At 40.0% G+C, this 20,158-nt stretch overlaps 5 protein-coding genes across 5 annotated transcripts; 3 read left to right on the top strand and 2 right to left on the bottom strand.

Annotated features, from left to right (window-relative positions):
* Positions 1-9: 9 nt before the first annotated feature.
* GCK72_016711 (uncharacterized protein) lies at positions 10-3,298 on the top strand (the record flags this gene model as incomplete). The annotated part of the gene is made up of 3 exons (XM_053731646.1): positions 10-75; positions 2,266-2,443; positions 3,213-3,298. 3 exons carry the CDS (start codon positions 10-12, stop codon positions 3,296-3,298), a joined length of 330 nt encoding a protein of 109 aa, XP_053580559.1.
* GCK72_016712 (uncharacterized protein) lies at positions 303-1,211 on the bottom strand (the record flags this gene model as incomplete). Its single annotated transcript, XM_053731647.1, has 1 exon — positions 303-1,211. One exon carries the CDS (start codon positions 1,209-1,211, stop codon positions 303-305), a length of 909 nt encoding a protein of 302 aa, XP_053580560.1.
* Positions 3,299-5,183: 1,885 nt separating the features above from the next.
* On the top strand, positions 5,184-11,657 carry GCK72_016710 (uncharacterized protein; the record flags this gene model as incomplete). Its single annotated transcript, XM_053731645.1, has 6 exons — positions 5,184-5,444; positions 7,060-7,599; positions 8,430-8,799; positions 8,852-9,218; positions 9,839-10,135; positions 10,970-11,657. 6 exons carry the CDS (start codon positions 5,184-5,186, stop codon positions 11,655-11,657), a joined length of 2,523 nt encoding a protein of 840 aa, XP_053580558.1.
* Positions 11,658-13,082: 1,425 nt separating this feature from the next.
* On the top strand, positions 13,083-20,004 carry GCK72_016708 (uncharacterized protein; the record flags this gene model as incomplete). Its single annotated transcript, XM_053731643.1, has 9 exons — positions 13,083-13,239; positions 14,517-14,873; positions 15,902-16,490; positions 16,704-16,837; positions 17,772-17,867; positions 17,926-18,322; positions 18,369-18,599; positions 18,956-19,114; positions 19,938-20,004. The coding sequence occupies 9 exons, from the start codon at positions 13,083-13,085 to the stop codon at positions 20,002-20,004; spliced, it is 2,187 nt and encodes a 728-aa protein (XP_053580556.1).
* On the bottom strand, positions 15,883-16,177 carry GCK72_016709 (uncharacterized protein; the record flags this gene model as incomplete). The annotated part of the gene is made up of 2 exons (XM_053731644.1): positions 15,883-16,084; positions 16,131-16,177. 2 exons carry the CDS (start codon positions 16,175-16,177, stop codon positions 15,883-15,885), a joined length of 249 nt encoding a protein of 82 aa, XP_053580557.1.
* Positions 20,005-20,158: the final 154 nt, after the last annotated feature.

The following is a 20,158-nucleotide window of genomic DNA, read 5'->3' as shown; positions in this document are numbered from 1 at the left end:
ATTCTTTCAATGGTGGCGATTGATCGGATGTTTGAGAGAACACAAGAGAGTCTGGATGATTTGGAAGAGGTTGGGGTATGGGCCTTGGGAGGAGGATGGTAGGATGAATGCGATGAGGAATGAATGACAGATAGCGGGCAGGGAGACTGAGAATTAGGCGGTGATGAGAAAAGTACATGTGAGATAGGGGCCGCCTGACAGTAGGGAGCGGGGAGATTGGAAGATTGCGATGAGGTAGAGTGATATGAGGGTTCAAGTGATTGGGTTTCAGAGGAAGATGGTGATGAGTGGCGGCCGCGTTCCTAGGCAAGGGAAGCCGGAGCTGCAGGAGCAGCGGTTGAAGAGGCCGGAGGCAAAGGCTTGGCTGGAGGAAGAGGGCGCGGGGTTTTGAGTTCCACGATTTTTAAATCGTGAACGACAAACTTGATTTGACCAGCCTTTGTGTTGGCATCGTAGACCTCCTTCCGAATGGCGTATAAAACATTGAGTTCTTCCCTAGTCATATCGCGCCGCGCTTTAACAGGACGGGGCCCCATTTTTCGACCTGCGTAGTTGACCCAGCTTCCGTAAAAACCTTTCAAGAAATCGTCTCTTTCCACTTGGCTACCAAAACGGACCTTAGTGGGTCTTGAGATACTGGACTCGTTTTTGCATTTAACACGAAAAATTTCTGTGGGAATAGGGAGAGAACAATCTGAAGAAAATTTAGAAATAAGAGACTTATCCTGATCCTGTTGATTTTCTTCCTTGCTATCCGGCAAATTCTCTATGACAGCGGTGCAGCTTTTCTTGTTGAATGCAATAATATCAGTGACTAGATTCAGACGGTTCGATACCTCCACGACTTTTGGATTTCTCTTGGCAACCTCATTATACAGTGCACATTGCTTTGGGCTGGTTTTTCGTGTGAGTGAACTCATGAGCGGAGGAAATTCGCGGAGGAAATCCTCATTATCAATTCCAGTGATCTTTGACATTCCTCGAATCTCCGCGATTATCTGTCCTTGCTCTGTGATAGTCTTCCGTTGCTCTTCGATAAGCAGTTTCAGCGATATGACCGTAGATTCCAGAGATTTGAGCCTAGCGGGTATTGTTTGGCTGGTCTTCGCGGTTCCTGCGCCGAACTTTCTTTTTTGTCCTCCACGGGGTTTTTTAGCCGTTGGCGATAACAATTCCCCTTCGGGATCCGATTCATGAAAATCACCTGGCATATTTTCACAATGTATCCAATAATCCGTCGATATTTATAGCACAATAGATGATGATGGTATTATAGCACAGGTAAGAATAATTAAAAATCAATATAGGACGGCAGACGGAGACGGCGTTCTCGCAGGGAGAAGGGAGACCGTATATTTCGGTATCACCTGATTGTCCGATAAACTCAAGTTTATATGGGTTGGACAGAGCAAAAATAGCACATCATTTTTGTAGTTGACCATTTTTTTGTAGGAACACTATTTTGAAAGTTACAGGTGGTCAAAGTGAAAAACTCAAAAATTTCGCGTCCAGGGAGAAATGTCTTTGACAATCTGTAACTTTCATGGTAGTGTCCCTACAAAAAAATGGTCAACTACAAAAATGATCTCCTATTTTTGCTCTGTCCAACACATATAAAATTGAGTTTGTCCGACAGTCAGGAGACACCGAAATACACTTGGAAATACTCAATTTTCCACTGAAAAAGGTCAAAGTTGATAACCTTTTAAGCGGTACTGTATAGTTGATCACTGGTACTGGTACTTTTTTTCTGAATATTTGTAGTTTGTGCCTTATGATTTGAACACGAAGGGTCAGTCTGTGTGTCTGTCATCAAACTAACGGTCTCACTCACTAACGAATACCTTCAGTACCGTTCAAAAAGTTATCAACTTTGACTGTTTTCAATGGGTCACCTGATTGTCCAATAAATTCAAGTTTATATGGGTTGAACAGAGCAAAAATAGAAAATTATTTTTGTAGTTGACCATTTTTTTGTAGGGATACTACCAGAAAAGTTACAGGTGGTCAAAGTGAAAAACTCCAAAATTTCGCTAATATGACTTTGACATCCTGTAACTTTGATGGTTGTGCCCCTACAAAAAAATGGTCAACTACAAAAATGATCTCCTATTTTTGCTCTGTCCAACACATATAAAATTGAGTTTATCGGACCATCAGGTGACACCGAAATACACTGTAAAAATTGGTCATTTTCCACTGAAAAATGTCAAAGTTGATAACCTTTTTGTCCGGTACTGTAATACAAAAAAAAAAAATTTCCAGACCATCGTCCCTGTGGTTACCATGTATATCCCGGTTGGCTTGTTCATTGCTCTCCCATTTTTCAATATTGGTCTGGGATCATTTGTGAATTATCCAAGTGGTAGTATGGCGTTGTATCCGTGCATCGAACCGCTCATCGCTATTTGGTGTATTAAAGATTTTCGGATGGTTGTGATAAGTGAGTATGCAAATATGCTCTATTGATAAACCAGAATTGCAAAAAGGGGCGGAGACTAACATCACGGGGAAATCACTTCTTATCGCTGAAAAATACAGTCAAAAATACAACAAAAAAAAGACACCGTGCCGCAGAAATTGCAAAAAGGGCGGAGCATAGATTTGCAAGTTGTTTCGAAAAATAATTCCGAAATTTTGAAATTTTGAGTCGAAAAATCCGAAAATCTCGCGTTTTTCGTTGAAAACTGTCAAAAATGCTGATTTTTTCCAAAAAATGACCCAGTGAAACCGCGCCGCAGAAATTGCAAAAAGGGGCGGAGTCTAAAATTGCAAGTTGTTTCGAAATACCTCGAAAAACGTCGGAATCACTAAGAAAATCGGAAAAAGCGACGTTTTCATCAAATCGTGCCGCAGAAATTGCAAAAAGGGGGCGGAGCATAAACTGAATTTTTTCGAAAACCTCGAAATTTGAAATTTTTTTAAACAAAAAAAATCCCCAACAAAACACACGAAATCGCTGAAAATTTTGAAATTTGAAATTTTTTTTAAAATCAGATTTTAAAGTTTTTGCGCCGCAGTGTTGCAAAAAGAGGCGCGGCTTACGGCACAGTTCTTACAACTGCGCTCCACTGACATCCCCTTCTCGTTTTCTCTGTGTCTCTCCTAATTTCGCACACACTTTTCATCGGGTTTCGCTAGAGCGCGATTGTAAGAAGTGTGGCGTGCTATTTGGAGCGCATTTGCACACACAGCCAGTATACATATTTCAGAACTGCTCCCTCGATGCAAAACTCAAGTCACCGAAACCGTGAGAAGTGTCTACAGCTCGAATGGAACAAAGACCATTGTCCAGTGACCAGTAATCCTTTTAAAAAATTGAAATAAAAATTTGTTGCACTTTGAAACTTTTTCTCGTCATGAAATGTCTAGGGTGTTTTGGGATTTGTAGTCTAGTCTGAAGAACCCGGAAGTGTTGCTTTAAAGTTTTTATACTGATGTGCCTCAAGATCAAAGCCACGTATCTCTGTTCATGTCAATCCTAGAAAAACTTTAAATACATATTTCGAATGTTCACGTCTTCACCTTTCATATCATACAGTACCGGCAAAAAATCTATCAAATTTTGCCTTTTTCAGTTGAAAATGCCCAACTTTGAGAGGGTGTCATAGTAAAACTAACTGTCCTTCAAAATACATTTTTATGGGATCGAACAGAACAAGAATAGAACTTCATTTTTGTAGTTGACAACTTTTTTGTACGGGCACTCACTAGCAAGTTACATATCGAAAAAGTAATTTCTCCCTCAAATCGTCCCATTGCGATTTTTTGAGCTGCTGTCTTAAAATGACCATAACTCTCTAGGGGATGTCCGCACAAAAAAGTGGTCAACTACAAAAATGAAGCTCTACTCTTGATCTCTACGATCCATTAAAAATTTATTTGATGGGACAAAAAGTATCACCATGACACACTCTTAAAGTTGGGCGTTTGTAACTGAAAAAGGCAAAATATGATATAATTTTGGCCGGTACTGTATATGTAGAGTTCACGTAAGCAAACTATTTCAATAGAGAAACCGTACCACCGATAGGCAGGGTTGGGAAATCCCGGGTTGGTCCGGCCGGGCTGACAGAAATTTTTTGCCGGCCCGGCATTTTTTTTTCGAAATTTTCATTGAAGTAGCCGGGCCGGGCCGAGGAAAATTTTTGAGTCGGCCCGGCCCGGCCATAGTTCGATATTTCAATATCGACATTTCATCAATCCTAAATCAAAAATAAATAATAGCATACTTGTCAAGACACGGGCCTTAAGACTCGAATTTTGGAAATTTTTTGAATTTTTTTGTTGCAAAAAAGTCAAAATCATGGGTCGCGCCTTGACAATTATAAATATTAGTGAACACACAGACAGTCTCACGGCCTCCCTGTCATGCTAGTCACAACCTACAAAACCACAAACCAGTGATAAAGCAAACATGACAAACCATTCTCCAACAAATGATGACAAGTTTTATTTTCTTCCCGTTCGGGTTTAGCACTTCCCGTCAAGACCCCCCCCCTTTTGCTCCTCCAATCGATTTCGTCGTCTGCGTCTCTCTGAACTTTCTCTCTCTCTTCTTCTCCCGGCGGGCTCTCTGATTCTCTCCCACCCTCTTATTACTCTTCTTTTCTCAATTTTCTCAATCTTTCTCTTTCGAGTGTAATTTCTTTTCCTCCATCGTTTTATCTTTTTTGTTTTTGCCATCATTTGCTCTCGATTATGGAGGAGAACCCTTTACGATGTACGATTTGCAAAAATGTGAGTTTTTTTGTTTTGAAATTTAAAAAAAAGCAAATGAATCATCTACACGCTTCTTACAACTACTGAAACCGAAGAAAATTTTGTTGCCCACAAATTGGGCCATGCGGCCCTCAGAATCGGCATGGTGTTTGATCGAGATTCTCTATTATCTTCTGCTTGAATTAGTAGCATAAAATAAAAAGACGATAAAATTGAAAAAGAAACGAAATAAATAAGAAAAATTGTGGCGGAAAATCAGAGTGTGCAGTAGAGCGCGATTTCTCAACTTGTGCCCACTCCGTGCCCATGCTGCGCCCATTCATCCTCACCAAGCGCCCAATCTGTGCCCACATCCACCAAGTATTTCCTATCTCTCAACCTGTGGCCCAACCTGCGCCCAACCTGTGCCCACTGGGCCATGTGGCCCTTTTTGCGGGCTCTGTGCCCTATTCACGGGCCACATGGCCCAATCGAAAGTTTCGTTGCCCAATCCCTGCCCAAAAATACCTGAGAACAAGATAATTCAGGAATTCGAAGAGCCCATCCTCCTTAGCTGCCAGCACACCACGTGTAGAAAGTGCTCGAATGGGTCGCCGAGTTGCAAGACGTGCTCCCCGGGGCCATCTACGTCAAGGAGCCACACACCACAACCGGATAGACTCGCCGCGTTCTTGTTGGACGCGTCGAAAGAGGAGATGGAGGAATGTGCGAATTGTGAAGAGGTTAGTCTGGATTTTTTCAATTTTCGAAAATGATGAAACCCTTCCTCTCAAGGAATTTCAAAAAATATGTACATTTTCCCAAGATATTACGGTAGCACTGTGCCGCGTGACGTCATTTTCGTGGTTCAGATCCCACGATGGCTCCTCTTTTTATACCGAACTAACAAGAATATAAGAATTTTGGTCACTGTAGTAATTTGGTCAGTGTAGTTTGTCACTGTAATCGGCTGGTTGGTGGGATGGCCGAGTTGACGGATCCTAGGCCACGACTCACCTTTTTATACCAAATCTATAAGTATATAGGAATTTTGGTCATTGTAGTTTGTCACTGTAATCGGTTGGTCAGTGGGATGGCCGAGTTGACGGAGGCTAGGCCATTGGCTATTGTTAGATATCAGATATCAGAAAACAGAAAAAATTAGTTTATTACAAAAAATTAAAAGACCTGACTCTTGAATTTTTCCTAATGACTGTCATGGCGTCGAAAATTACCTTTTTTTTCAAACTTTAGTTTTTTGAAGAGATTGAAACTAGACCGTCATAATTGTAGTTGACAAGTTTTTATAACTTTTACAGTTTTCGAGTTAATCGGTTTTTAAGACTTCTAGAATAACCCTGCAGATACACTCTTCAAAAAAATACCACAGAAGATGTTAGTTTTTGGACAAATCACAACAAAATAAGAAAACGTTCTACAGACTTGAGTTTTTAATATGTTATAGAAAAAGTCATGTTCTTCATTTTTGTAGTTGAGAACTTTTTGATAGCTCTTATAGTTTTTGAGATATGCGTCTTTGAAGACAGGTAGTCGAACCGCCGAGGATCCCGATTTTTGGACCAACTTTGACAGATTGCCACAACATAAAAAATTATTCAAATTACTTACATTTTTAATATGTTATAGAAAAAGGATTGCTATTCATTTTTGTAGTTTCCAACTTTTTGATAGCTCCTATAGTTTTTGAGATTTGCGCCTTGGAAGACAAGTGACTCAAAGCTAGAGTGAGGGAGGGCGCAGAGAAGCTAGAGTGTCTGGTTTCTCTACGTCTCTTGCGTTGCCTATCAGTTAAAAACAATAAAATACGTCAAAAAACCATGTGTTTTATAAAGAAGAAAACCAGAAATTTCCAAAATTTTCTAAAACATAAATTTTTTTGCTCATCTTTGAAGACGTGTCACGAATTCAATTATTGTACAAGCATATTGATGTTATATTCATTTTGTAGATCAGATCTCGATCTCCATTTTTCTAGTTGACAATTTTTTGATAGCTATTCAGGTTATCGAGATATGAGCCGTCAAAGATGCGATATTAACGGAAGACGGAGAGACGCAGAGAAGTCAGCCACCCTCGGTTCTCTGCGTCTCTCCCCATCTCTTCTCTCCGCGCTTTATCCATCGCAATCTTCCAAGGCGCATATCTCGAAAACCATAAGAGCTATCAAAAAGTTTTCAATTGGAAAAATATAGCCCAAGACTTTTTCTATAAGGTTATTCAAAAATTGAGTGACCAAAACTTTTTGTCGCTGAGATACAATCTTTCAAAGTTGACCATAACGGAGACCCCGATGTCCGATAGTTAAGCAGACCAAATCCCAAACAACTCAATTTCCAGATTTCCCTCCCCATGTTCTATTGCGAAACATGTCAACAATCACTCTGCCTTTCGTGCCGAAACGTGACTCATCAGGCCCGTATGTTCTCCACTCACAAAATAATCAGTTCAGACGAGCGGAGTAAAGTGTACAGTTCCGCGTTATGCAAAGAGCACAACGAGCCGTACATCCTTTACTGTTCGGATGTCAGAAAATTAGTCTGTATCCAATGCTTCAACGGGCGGCCCCTAGAAGAGCGTCACAGTTTCATTTCCATCGAACAGGGCCATCGAATGTGTCTCGAGAAGATCGAGCAGTCCGCTGCGAAGCTCCGATTCTATCAATCGGAGAGACAAGAGGAATTGAATGTCCGGCAGAGGATTCTAGATGAGAACGCGTCGAATTTCGATGATGCGAAGACGGCGTTGTATCAGTTGTGTCAGCAGATAATGGATACTGTAATGACTACGAGGGAGACGTTGGCCAAGGAATTGGTGAGGCAACAGGAGCAGAGTGATGAGCAGTGTAAGCGGCAGATCAAGGAGATTGAAGCGGTTATGGTGAGTTTTTTTGAGGGAAATAGGCTCCGCCCCTTTTTTGGGTGGGGCCAAGAAAAGCCAAATGAGCAGGCAGTGTCCGGTTCCCGGTTACGAAAAATGAACCATTAATTTTTTTATTTAAATGTGAAAATTTAAAAAGATTTTTCAGAATTTCCTCTAATTCTGAATGTTAGTCATCAATTTGACCATTTCGAAACATTTTAAATTTCAACTTTGGCGCCAAGTTCCATAGAGCACACTTCCAAACCAGGTTTTTTTCTAGAAAAAAGTTCAAAAATATCCTTTTTTCAAAAAAAAAACGACCCAAAATAACGATGACAGAATTTTCTTGTAAAAACGCGTTTCGGCATTGTAAAAAGGGGAGGAGCCAAAAATCTCAGAAAATTAAAAAAGTTTTCTTCAAATCGTGCCGCAGAAATTGCAAAAGGGGGCGGAGTCTTAATTTAATTTTTTTTAAGGAGCCTAGCAAAACTTTTTTGTTGAGAAAACACCCGAAAAACTGCAAAATTCGACAAAAAATTTTCGAGTTTTTGAGAAACCGTGTCTTGAAAACTGCAAAAAGAGGCGGAGCCAAAAAGTTTGAATTTTTCGAAAAACCTCGAAAAAATACGAAATCGCATCAAAAATCGGAAAAATGACATTGTGTGATAAAATTGTGCGGAAATTTTTGCAAATGTGGGCGGAGCCTGTTTGAGCTTTCGGCTACAGGATTTTTGGATAAAGACAACTAGACTGTATCTGAACATCTCAAATTTTCAAATTTCAAAAGTCCGAACAAGACGTAAAAAACGCGCTCTACCGTACAATTCATGAAATTTTCCAACTTCCAGGGCCCAGTCCGTCTCTGTCTCTTCTCCGCTCAAATCCTGTGCACTTCCGCGTCGAAACTCGACGTCCTCCAACTTTGTCCTCAACTTCAAAAGCGAATCTCCATTCTTCTCGACAAGACAGTCGACAAACTTCCCGTCTCCTCAACTCCAGACAGTATAGAGGTCAGGTCGGATCTTGCAAAGTCGTTGGAACCTTATCTAGGCATGAGTGCTGCCTGGTGTCCTATCAGTGTGTCCCGTGAGGGGAGCTCATCGAATTCTTATAAGAGAGGCTCCGGGTCTCACAAGGGTCCAATGCCAATGCTGTCAAAGTTTCAAGCGACTATCGACTTGGCAGGAGCGTTTGGACAGTTGTTCGGAAAAGTTGAACGTAAGATTTACTTTCATAGCAATATGTAATAAAAAAACGTCTCTCTTTTCAGACCCACTGCGTCAGTTGATCGTGGAGCTCTCCTCCATCAGTCAACAAGTCCTCGAAACCCAACGAGACTTGACCATTCGGCGATGTATAATCGAGAAGGAGGACGTGGAGAAGCTTGTGAAAATCTGTAAGAAAATCGAGGCGAGTCTAGGCATGCACTCGGCAGCTCTGGATGGAATGCAGAGTGAAATGCAGGAGATTTGGCAGGAACAACTGGATCGAGTGAGACGGCAACAGATTATATATAGGGAGAAGGTGGAGGAGATTCTGAATTTGAGAGAGACGGCCAGACAGATTCTGACGGCGGCGAAACAGCTGGTACCCTATGTTTCGTGTATTTTGAATATGAATGCGATGATTGATCCGAAGTGAGTCTTTTTGAGTTTTTTTGTTGTTTTTTATAAACCGCAACAAAATGAGAAATTGTTCTACAGATTTAAATGTTTAATATGTTATAGAAAAAGCCTTGCTCTTCATTTTTGTAGTTGACAACTTTTTGATAGCTCTCATAGCTTTTGAGATACGCGCCTTTGAAGACAAGTACCTCAAAAAGAGAGGAGGAGACGGAGTGCGCAGAGAAGCTAGAATGTCTGCTTTCTCTGCGTTTCTCTCTCTCTTCCCGATTATCTTTGTGATGACTTTCGTAACGTACGAGTCAAAAGTCTATGAAAACTGATGAAGAAGAGGGTGCAGAGAAGCAGACACCCTCGTTTCTCTGCGTCTCTCCTCTCCTTCCTCTCGCACGGTGGCGCCTCCAACTTTGAGCCCCGATATCTCAAAAACGTAAAGTGCTATCAAAAACTTTGTAACAACAAAAATGTAGAGAAAAAGAAGGGCTACATTTTTGTAGTTAACAACTTTTTGATAGCCCCTCAGGCTTTTGAGCTACACGCTTCCAAAGACAATCGCCTGTAGGAAGAGACGCAGAGAAGCAGACACCCTCGTTTCTCTGAGTCTCTCCTCCCCTTTGTCATATCAAAATTTCCAGACGCTGCCATCCACCCGACCCGGCACCAATGGAGAGTATCTGCCTGGAGATCACCGGTATCGAGCCAAACAGTCAGAATCGAATTTTGGCTATCGAGAAAGAGGAAGAGAACCGGCGGCTCAATCAGGAAGCGAAGAAAAAAGAGGAGTTGGCTGGTCAAAGTGCGGTGATGAAAACGTTGAAGCATGGGAAGATAAAAAGGAAGGAGATGCATCATCGGATGATGTTGAACACGAATCGAGAGAGGAGTCCCGGTGGAACGGATACCGCTTTGACGAGTCCGTGTATAAGAAGATTGTGAGTGTTTGTATTGAGAGAGAATGAGTAGTTTGTAGTTTGTAGATGGTAAACGAGTTATTCCTTTTAAAAGAATCACTTTTGCCGCAGCCGTGCTCTCGTGACCTACCGCCTTCCGTTCCAAGCCGAAAATATTTTTATTCCGGTAGAAGCTTCTTGACACTCTCAAATTTTTTCGAGTAAACAACTTCCAGTGAGCATTTCGAGACCGCCAATTTGGTATATTTGTCATAAAATTATGCCAAAAATTAAACAAATTCACATTCGTCAGAACGATTTGAGCCAGATACTCCGGTCCTGTGGCTCTCTGCTCCAAAATTTCCAGTCAAATTATGATGAACATGATTGATACTTTTATGTTGTAGAACTTTTAAAGACTTTCATTTTGATAAATTTATTAGATCAGGACTTCAAGACGTTTAATTTGGTATATTTGTCGTTACATATGAAGTTCCCAAAAGGCGGAATTTGGTGAGCCCATATGTGCTCAGAACGACAAACGTGCTATTACCCATCCGCCGGTGGCTGACACGCCCCGGGGACGAGGTGTGGGTCTCTCTCTACCGTACTTTACACATTAAAAAAAGTTTTAATACTACGGTAATCGCAACGCGACCCACACCTCGTCCCCAGGCCGAACTTTGAGTGAGCGGTCAGCCACCGGCGAATGGGTAACAGCGGATTAGAACTTTTACGCCTTCACATCTTATTAATTTTCAATCTTTGATTATATCATATTATAGAGATTCTCACGAGCTTTCATTTGGTATATTTACTGTTAGATAACTCCCAAAATGTCAAAAGTTACGAACATGTCTATGATTATTTTTTCAGAACCACCACCGCTGTCAAAGAAGAAACCGCTTCGGAACTCGACGCCGAGGAGTTCTTCGACGAGATCTTCGAGCTCAGCGGTGAGCAATACGAGGAAGTGGTGGACGGCACGCTCACCGAAGAAGATCGTTGTAGCTCCGCCCTCCTTCTCTCTCTCGAAGACTCCATCTCCCCACTACCATCTCTCGAACAACTACTCGGAAGGATGCCACTGGCGACACGTGTCACTTCAGACATCGGCTCGAGTCGTGGTGCAATGTTGCAAAGTTTGAATGACGTGTTCGCCCTACAAAAGCCACCGACACCCGAGAATATAAGCGTGTCGGAGGAACGGAATGTATTGGCGTCGGCGGTTCGGAATGCGGAAAAACGAAAAAGTTTGCCGACGATGTTGGAGGGGATGATTGAAAAAGAGGAAATTGAAATAGCGACACAGGATAAGTCACAAGGACAGGAAAAAGAAAAGAAGAAAGTGATCAGACGACGAGTCAAAAAACTAAATGAGCAATCCGAGGAATCCGAAGTCGTCACGTTCACTTTCAGCGCACCGCCCGATTGTCCTTTCGTTCCGCAGGATATCTTTGAGAATAATGATAATGAGAAATTGGGGACGTTCGAGGCGAAGGAGAGGGTTTTGCAGAGTTTGAAGCAGAAAATGAATCAGAAGAATGGAAGTTTCGAGGAATAGGCGCAGAAAAATTGTTATAAGGAAATAATTTAATATGTAATATGTGAACGATTCGAGATTTATTATAGGTCATAAAACTAGAAGCCGGTTATTCTTTTTTTTTCTGGAAATTTTGTAATTTGAAAGAATAAAGTTACGATGCATAATGTTGGATATTGTGTTCAAAAAAAAATTCTTTAAAAATCGCAAAAGTTTGAAAGAGAATAACTACATAGTGTGATGTCCAACAATTTCAAAATTAGGCTAGTTTTGTTGATCAAAAATAGGACTAAATTTTTGTAGTTGGAAATTTTTTGATAGCATTTTACGCTTTTGAGATACGCAGTGTCAAAGATGGACGCTTTGAGCAGGCGGAGGGGAGAGACGCAGAGAAACGAGAGCGGCTGACTGTCTGCGCTCTCTGCCCCCTCCCTGTTTTTCCGCCGCTAATCTTTGAGGACGTGTATCTCAAAAGCAATGAGAGCTATCAAAAAGTTGTCAACTACAAAAATGTAGGGCTAGATTTTTTCTATAACATACCAAAAATTTTAATTTCTTGGAAATTTCCTGATACTGTGGCATGCTGTCAAAGTTGGTTCAAAAACAGAAGCCTTCAGGGTTAGACAACCTGCCTTCAAAGACGCTTATCTCAAAACCTAGAATTGCTATCAAAAAGTTTTCAACTAACAAAATAAAGATCTATATGTAATCTACATTATATCAAAAATTCACATTTATAGATATACACCTGATTTCATAACTCTTTGTTAAAAGTGCACAATTATTTTACTTATGGTACTTATCCAAAAAGTACCGTATCTCTTTAGGAGCGCTTTGTACAAAAAGTCGTTAATTACGAAAATGAAGATCTAAGTTTTTAGTATAACAAATCACAATTTTGAGATTATAGGACAATTTTGGCCGATGATGAAAATTTCTGAAAATTTTCAAAAATCGAAAATTTCTTGGTTTTCCGAAAATGCGCTAGCTTTCAGTTTTCTCAAAAAAAGTTATCCTTTAAGAGTGAAAATTATTTAAATGTCAATCTTATAACTAAGATTATGCAAATGCGCTCTACAGACAATTTCATATCTAGTAAGTTTAGAGCGCATGACCTCCCCAACATAACAAAAGTGAAACCTTTACCGCTACTTTCTTACAAAATGTAACAAATTTATGCAATTGTTTACCCCCTCCTCTCCCCCTTCTTATTTCGAAATCTGCACCTATAAAACCATCGAGCCGCGACCACCATCTTCTTCGAATCCATTTCCAATCGTAAATATGGCTACCTGAATGATAAAAGGCTAATGTTTGCCGAGGGTAAAAAGGATTTCATTCAATTGTGACTGACCCACAATAAGAAAAAGTGGGCGGGGCTTGATTTCTTTCCGGATGGTATTCTTTTTCCGCGCAAAAGTTATAATTCTTCATTTCTGTCTTCTCATGATATTGCGTCGCCTCCTTCCGCTTTTTATTCTAATCGCTACCGCCTATGGATGTCAGGATACGGAGACCGTGACGTTTTTTGTGAATGGAGATGCAAAGTTGCCCCAATCAGCGACAGCATGCTTTAATTCGTGTGCTCTTGGCAATTGTACAGGTACATTAATCCCAGAATTGAAAAAAAACGGTTTGACCGTTTTCAGTTGAAAATGTCCAACTTTGAGAGTGTGTTATGGTAATACTGATTGTCCGACAAGTAAAATTTTTAATGGATCCTACAGAACATAAGTAGAGCTTCATTTTTGAAGTTGACAACTTTTTTGTACGAGCACTCTCTAGCAAGTTACGCTCTCCCTAAAATCGACCAATTTCAGTGGAAAATAGTGTGATCGTCTTAAAATGTCCATAACTCTCTAGGGAGTGTCTGTAGAAAAAAATTGTCAACTACAAAAATGAAGCTCTACTTTTGATCTGTAGGATCCATTAAAAATCTACATGCGGTAAAAGTTTCGCTATTATTAGGGAAGAATGTTAGGAAGGAATTAGGCGCTCCACCGATAGTCCTGCTAGATATGAAATTATCTATAGAGCGTATTTGCATAATCTTAGCTATACGGTTGACATTTAAATCATTTTTGCCCTTAATGGAAAATATTTTTTGAGAAAAACTGAAAGATAGTGCATTTTGGGGAAATCAAGAAATTTTTTTTTTTTTGAAAAATTTCAGAAATTTCAACATGTTGCCACAAAATCAATAACTGTCCTATAGGTTCAAGATTTTGATATGTTATAATACATAAGAAGATATTTATTTTTGTAGTTGACAACTTTTTTTTGTACGAACACTCCCTAGGAAGTTACGTTCTCTTTTAAATCGACCAATTTCAGTGCAATTTTTGAGCTGTCGTCTTAAAATGACTATAACTCTCTAGGGAGTATCTGTAGAAAAATGTTGTCAACTACGAAAATGAAGCTCTACTCTTGATCTGTATACTTCATTAAAAATCTATTTAATGGGACAATCAGTATTACCATGACACACCCTCAGACATAATTTCCTATGTGTGACAATCAGTCATACCGTAACACCCTCTCAAAGTTGGACATTTTTAACTAAAACCGGCCAAAACTTTTGATGAAAGTCATTTTGGCCCAAAACACCCTTTGAACCAATCTCAAAGATGGTCCAAGCGTTATTAAAACTTTATTTTTCGCGAAACTTTTCAAAAATTAGGCCATATCGATAGAGAAAAACGAGAGCTTTCGGATGGTATAAAATATTCGCTGATCCGACCAAAACTTATAAAGTTTTTATACTTTTGAGCAGTACTGTACGTAACTTTGTAAAATGAAAATTTACGGAATCTTTAGTTACATATACAACCTTTTGACCAGTACTGTAGGTACGCTAACCTCCATGATTCCTAATTTTAGGTGTACTCTTCCAAGACGACAAATGTATAGTGATGGACAAGACCAACTATTTCGGACGTGTCGAGGAGAAAAACTACATTGAGAAGAAATGTGTCAAAAAAGCACCACATAAGCTGCTTGTCATGGAATGGGACGATCGTATACTGGTTGATAGAAGTCGGTCTGTGAAGAAAGCGGATACGAAACTCGAGTGCCTGAGTCTTTGTGCACAGGAGAAGAGTTTTCCGTGCTTGTCTGCAATGTTCTACAGGGAGAGCAAAGATTGCCTGCTGAATTCTGCGTCGAGTAGCTCGGCGAAGCTGAAAATGGATACCGGGGGATTCAAGGTGTCGTATATGGAGTTGCATGGGTTGAAAGGTAATTGCTAGTTTTTTTTAGTAATTGTAATTCAAAAATAATTCAGAAACTTTGCGTTATTTTAGTATAAAAATCTCAAAAATTGAGTAAAAATTGAGAAAGTTGGAAAATTTTGACTTTTTCAAAAATACAAAAATTTTGAAAATTTTCGATTTAAGTCAATTTCTCACCAATTTTTTGGATTTTTAGCTTAAAATAAAGGTCAGAATCTGAATTTTCAGAAAATTTTACTCTTAAACTTTATTTTCTCAAGCTCTCTCTTCCAGGCGTAGTAATATGTGACCTTTGACCAAGACATTTATAACTAGGACAGATCGAAACTGAGACATTCTAAAACCACAAAGTTACTGGACGTTGTGAAACTATGAAATTTTTAAAGCGCAATTGCAGTCATTCAGAAAATTTGCGTTATTTTGGTATAAAAATCTCAAAAATTGAGTAAAAATTGAAAAAGTTGGAAAATTTTAACATTTTTCGATTTAAGTCAATTTCAGACCGATGTTTTTGATTTTTAGCTCAAAATAAAGCTCAGAATTTGAATTTGCAGAAAATTTTAGTTTTGAACTTTATTTTTGAAACACTTCGCAACCCGAGACGTTTCGAAACTCAAAAACTAAGAAATTTCAAAAACTGTTTAACCAAGCCCCCCCCCCTTTAAAACCAGAAAATTGAGATTTTTTGGCCCGGAAAGTGTAAAAATCGCAAAATTTTGGCACTTCTGAACTGAAATCGAGTAATCCCGATTTTCAGACGATTTTCAACATTTTTATGTGATTTTGACCCTACTTTTATTGTTAAAATCGTGGTTTTTAGCTCTGAAAGTCTCCAAATTTTTACTCGTCACGCTGTAGATTTACGGCGTGAATCCCGTAAATCCACAACAACCTCTTCTATTTACATTCCTCCAAAAACCTATCCATCAAATTCAAACCGTTCCGTCCCCCTTTTCCTTTTCACACCTCTCCTCCCTCGCCCCTAATCCGGTCCCCCCTTCTTCCAAGCCTACCAACTATACAACAATGTTGCAGAAGCGGTCCACTGCCTCAATTCGTTCAAGATGATCGCCCACGACGCCATCGAAATCCGCGGCGAATCGCGCATTTACAACGGCTCCGACGGTCTCGCGGCGTGCATTCAAAAGTGTGCCGACTGTGACATTGTCATGTATAACGAGGCGTTCGCCGAGTGCTACTCGGTATGGTATGACCCATCTGGACAGGTGCTGGATTTTGTGAATGATGAGTATCAAGTACTCACAAATGCTTGCTCTGACTACAAAAAGGATTGCAAATCCAAGAATTCATTGTACATCTCTTATGGGAATCCGGACCAGAAGTTAAAGGCAGAGTGTCTGGAAAAGTGCACAATGTCTGAAAATTGTCAGTATGCATATCAATCTAAGGATCTTAACACCTGTGTGATATCTCGAAAACGAAAATCTCTGCCATTGCTCGCCCAAAAATTATGTATTGATGTGGATGGCTTGACTGATGGCTCCGCGATTTTATTTGATGAAATCGGAGGCTGTAAGACACAGACATCCCAGGGGGGACACCAGATGTCTAACGTAGAGTTACACGAATGTATGCAGTTGTGCACGACACATCCGACGAGAAGGTAAAAAATTTGCGTTATTTTGGTATAAAAATCTCAAAAATTGAGTGAAAATTGAGAATGTTGGAAAATTTTTGACTTTATCAAAAATAAAATTTTTTATACTTTTTGATTTAAGTCAATTTTAGACCGATTTAATTGATTTTTAAATCAAAATTAAGCTTAGAATCTGTATTTTCAGAAAATTTTACCCTTGAACTCCAGAATTTTTTCCAGTTGTGAATCCATCAGCTACACCAAATCACGCGAGTGCTACTTGCATGACGGACCCGTTCCAACTGAGGAGCTGAACTCGGAATGTTCAGTGTTCACACTGAATGTTATTACTTTTGAGCAGGAAGTTGAGACTAGTAAGTGTGTTAAAAAAGCCTTGGGCTATATTTTTGTAGTTGACAACTTTTTTCTAGCTTTTTTAGTTTTTGAGATATAAGTGTTTAAAGATAGGTTGAACTGGAAAAAAATAAAGGGAAAAATTGCAAAAGTTTGAAAGTGTATAACTTCTCAGTGTGATGTTGAACAATTTTGAAATCAGGCTAGTTTTGTAGATTAAAAATAGGGCTACATTTTTGTAGTTGGAAATTTTTTGATAGCAATTAACGCTTTTGAGATACGTGATGTCAAAGATGGACGCTTTGAGCAGGCCGAGGGGAGAGACGCAGAGAAACGAGTGTGTCTGACTTCTCTGCGTCTCTCCTCTCCCATCTTTCCAAATGAAATTTTTCAAACGCTTATATCTTAAGAATGCAAAGAGCTATCAAAAAGTTGGCAACTAATAAAATGTGGGAAATTTAATGTTCTACATTTTTGTAGTTGACAACTTTTTGATAGCTTCTTTAGTTTTCGAGATACGCGCGGTCAAAGATAGATACTCCAATTAGAGAGGAGAGAAAGTGAGAGACGCAGAGAAGCTAGAGTGTCTCTCTCCCACATTGGTCTTCGGCATCTATTTTCAAGCGATTTTATCTCAAAACCAATGCTATTAGAAATTTCAAAAACTACAAAATATAGCACTTTCCTGACATATTTTTTGTCTGACGTTTTTCGACAGCTCGCCAAAAAGCTAAAACTTGTCCCACAGCTTAAAATTAACGGCTATATCAAGCAAGTCTAGCTCTACATTTTCGTAATTGACAACTTTTTTCCAGCTTTTTTAGTTTTTGAGATACGCGCTTTCAAATACGGGTACCTCAAAACAGGGAAAGAAAGAGAAGGACGTAGAGAAGCAAGACTGTCTCGTTTCTCTGCGTCTCTCATTTTATCAATCTCAAAACCTTGAATTTCCAGCCACGATTCCTCCAGGCGATTCGAAAGTCAAAAAACCTCACAAAGCGAAAACATTCTCCAGTGGCAATAAGAAGGATCAGAAGAAAGTTGAAGAGAGTAAGAGTCGATTTACGCCCGTAAATTCACATTTGATCGCGTAAATCCACAATTTCAGAAAAACTGTACGTCAAGAAGTCCCCAAAAACTTCTTCATCTCTAGCCGATATCAAAATCCACACCCAATGCAATTTCGGTCACATCTCCGTCAAAATCACTCCTGACACTCCAGGAAATCCACAGATGACTTCCGGCGAGATTTACGTTAGAAACGGTCACTCAAACTGTTCTGAAACCATCGATTCCAGAGGGGAGGCCACTCTGAAAATCTATCACAACGATACCTCGTGCCCTATTACAAAAAATGGGGAGATCTACGAGACCGTGGTTGTTGTAACCCAAAATATCGAGGGGAACGCAACGGTGATCACGATCGACGATCAACTTTTTAAAGTTCGATGTGATTACTCGAATCAGAAGAAAGCGGTCGCCGTGGCAAAAACAATGAATTTGAGGTAGGTAAACAATTTTATATTGAAGAGTTCACTAACCACTTTCCAGAACTACCCAATACAACAAACTTGATATTTACGGAAAAGTAAATGTGAAACCTATGAGTATGGAACTTCGAGGAAAACGAGAAATCGTCAAAGCGCAGACTGTAAAAATCGGTCAGAGCCTGGATTTGGTCTTCACCGCGGAAAATTCCACCTCGGCTAGACAGGTTTTCGTGCAAAAGTGTACAGCGTTGGATCGAGATGGAGATGAGAAGATTGTGCTTATTAAGAAAGGGTGAGCTTTTATTACGGTAGCAAAAAAGAAAATTAAAAGTAGCCTCAGTTAGTCAAACCTCAAAGGGTGCTTCTAATCAGGGGATTTCAGCTGACACGCATGAAACCATCATAGGCGGGAGGGGGGGGAGGAATCGAACCCGTGGTGTGTTGCGCGGCGAGCGAACGCGCTAACCACTCGGCCACGAGTGACATCATCGAGAGAGGGTGGAAGGGGAATGACAAGAGTGCGAGATGGCGAGAGGGAGAGGGGAGGTGGAGACGCAGAGAAATGACTAATAGTATAGTAGAATAGGGTTTCTCATGGTTTTTATAGTTTTTTTTTAAATGAAAATAAATTGTGATTCGAATTAACAGATGTGCTACCCAACACGCGAAGGAATACGTTTTACGAGACGAGATCAAGGAGACCGAAACGGGTTTTATTCTCCCGTTCCGCGCGTTTCGATTCAAACAGGGAGACGCGGTGAAGATCGAATGTGAAGTTAGATATTGTGAAAAGTGCAAAAAGGTAAGGTTTTTTGAAAGTTTGGACAGCGCGTCGCGGCTCGACCACGCGTCGCGGCTCGATCACGCGAAAAGTGATTTTTTTCATTTTCTGAAATTTTTTAATGTGAATTTTCTCAAATTTCCATAAATTTTTGTGAAAGATAACTGTGATTTTTGAAATCAGTGTGTTCGAAATTGGGTATACACAAAATTTCAGCTAAATTGAGAAGGTTAGACCGAGACGCGACCGCAACTCGCGGTCGAGACGTTGCGTTGCGGTCGCGTCGCGGTCTAACCAAAAAACTGGATTCTTGATTTAGCTGTAACTTTGGGAATATGAACTTCGAGACCTGCTGATTCCGAAAATCATACGAAAATTCAATAAAAACCACTAGGAAACAATATAATTCGCGTCAAAATTGTTGCTTTTTCCAGTATGTCGTCTTTCATCAATTTTAAAGTGAATTTTCTCAAATTTCCCTAAATTTTTGTCAAAAATAACTGTTATTTTTGAAATCAGCGTGTTTGAAATTGGTTATACACAAAATTTCAGCAGAATTGAGGGGCGGGTTTTTTGGTTAGACCGCGAGGCGACCGCAACGCGCGGTCGAGACGTTGCGTTGCGGTCGCGTACGCGTTTCTACAGTAAAATACAGTCCAATTTTGTTGAAAATTTGTGCATAGGTACTTCGAGACCTGCTGATTCCGAAAATCATACGAAAATTCAATAAAAACCACTAGGAAACAAGATAATTCGCGTCAAAATTGTCGCTTTTTCCAGTAAAGTGAACTTTTAAAGAAAAAAAAACCGCAACGCGACCGCGCCGCCTCCATAAACTCAATTTTTCAGCCAAACTGCTCCTCCCGAAACCGCCGTTTCGCCAGTACTGAAGACGTCGACGATGACTCCCTGCTAACTGAAAATCTTGAAAAAGTCCGTGCCGAACTTTTGGTACAGACCAATTCCATAGACTCCGAGCCCCTAGGCCAGTACTGTCTGGGAATCGGATATTGGATTTCTCTACTTTTAATTACTGTGTTGATAATTGGTTCTCAGTTAATTGTGGTAAT

The sequence above is a fragment of the Caenorhabditis remanei genome, chromosome V (genome assembly GCF_010183535.1).
Source record: "Caenorhabditis remanei strain PX506 chromosome V, whole genome shotgun sequence".
Classification (NCBI taxonomy): Eukaryota; Metazoa; Nematoda; class Chromadorea; order Rhabditida; family Rhabditidae; genus Caenorhabditis; species Caenorhabditis remanei.
Note: the sequence above shows the minus strand (reverse complement) of the source record. Positions and strands in the feature narration are given on the sequence as shown.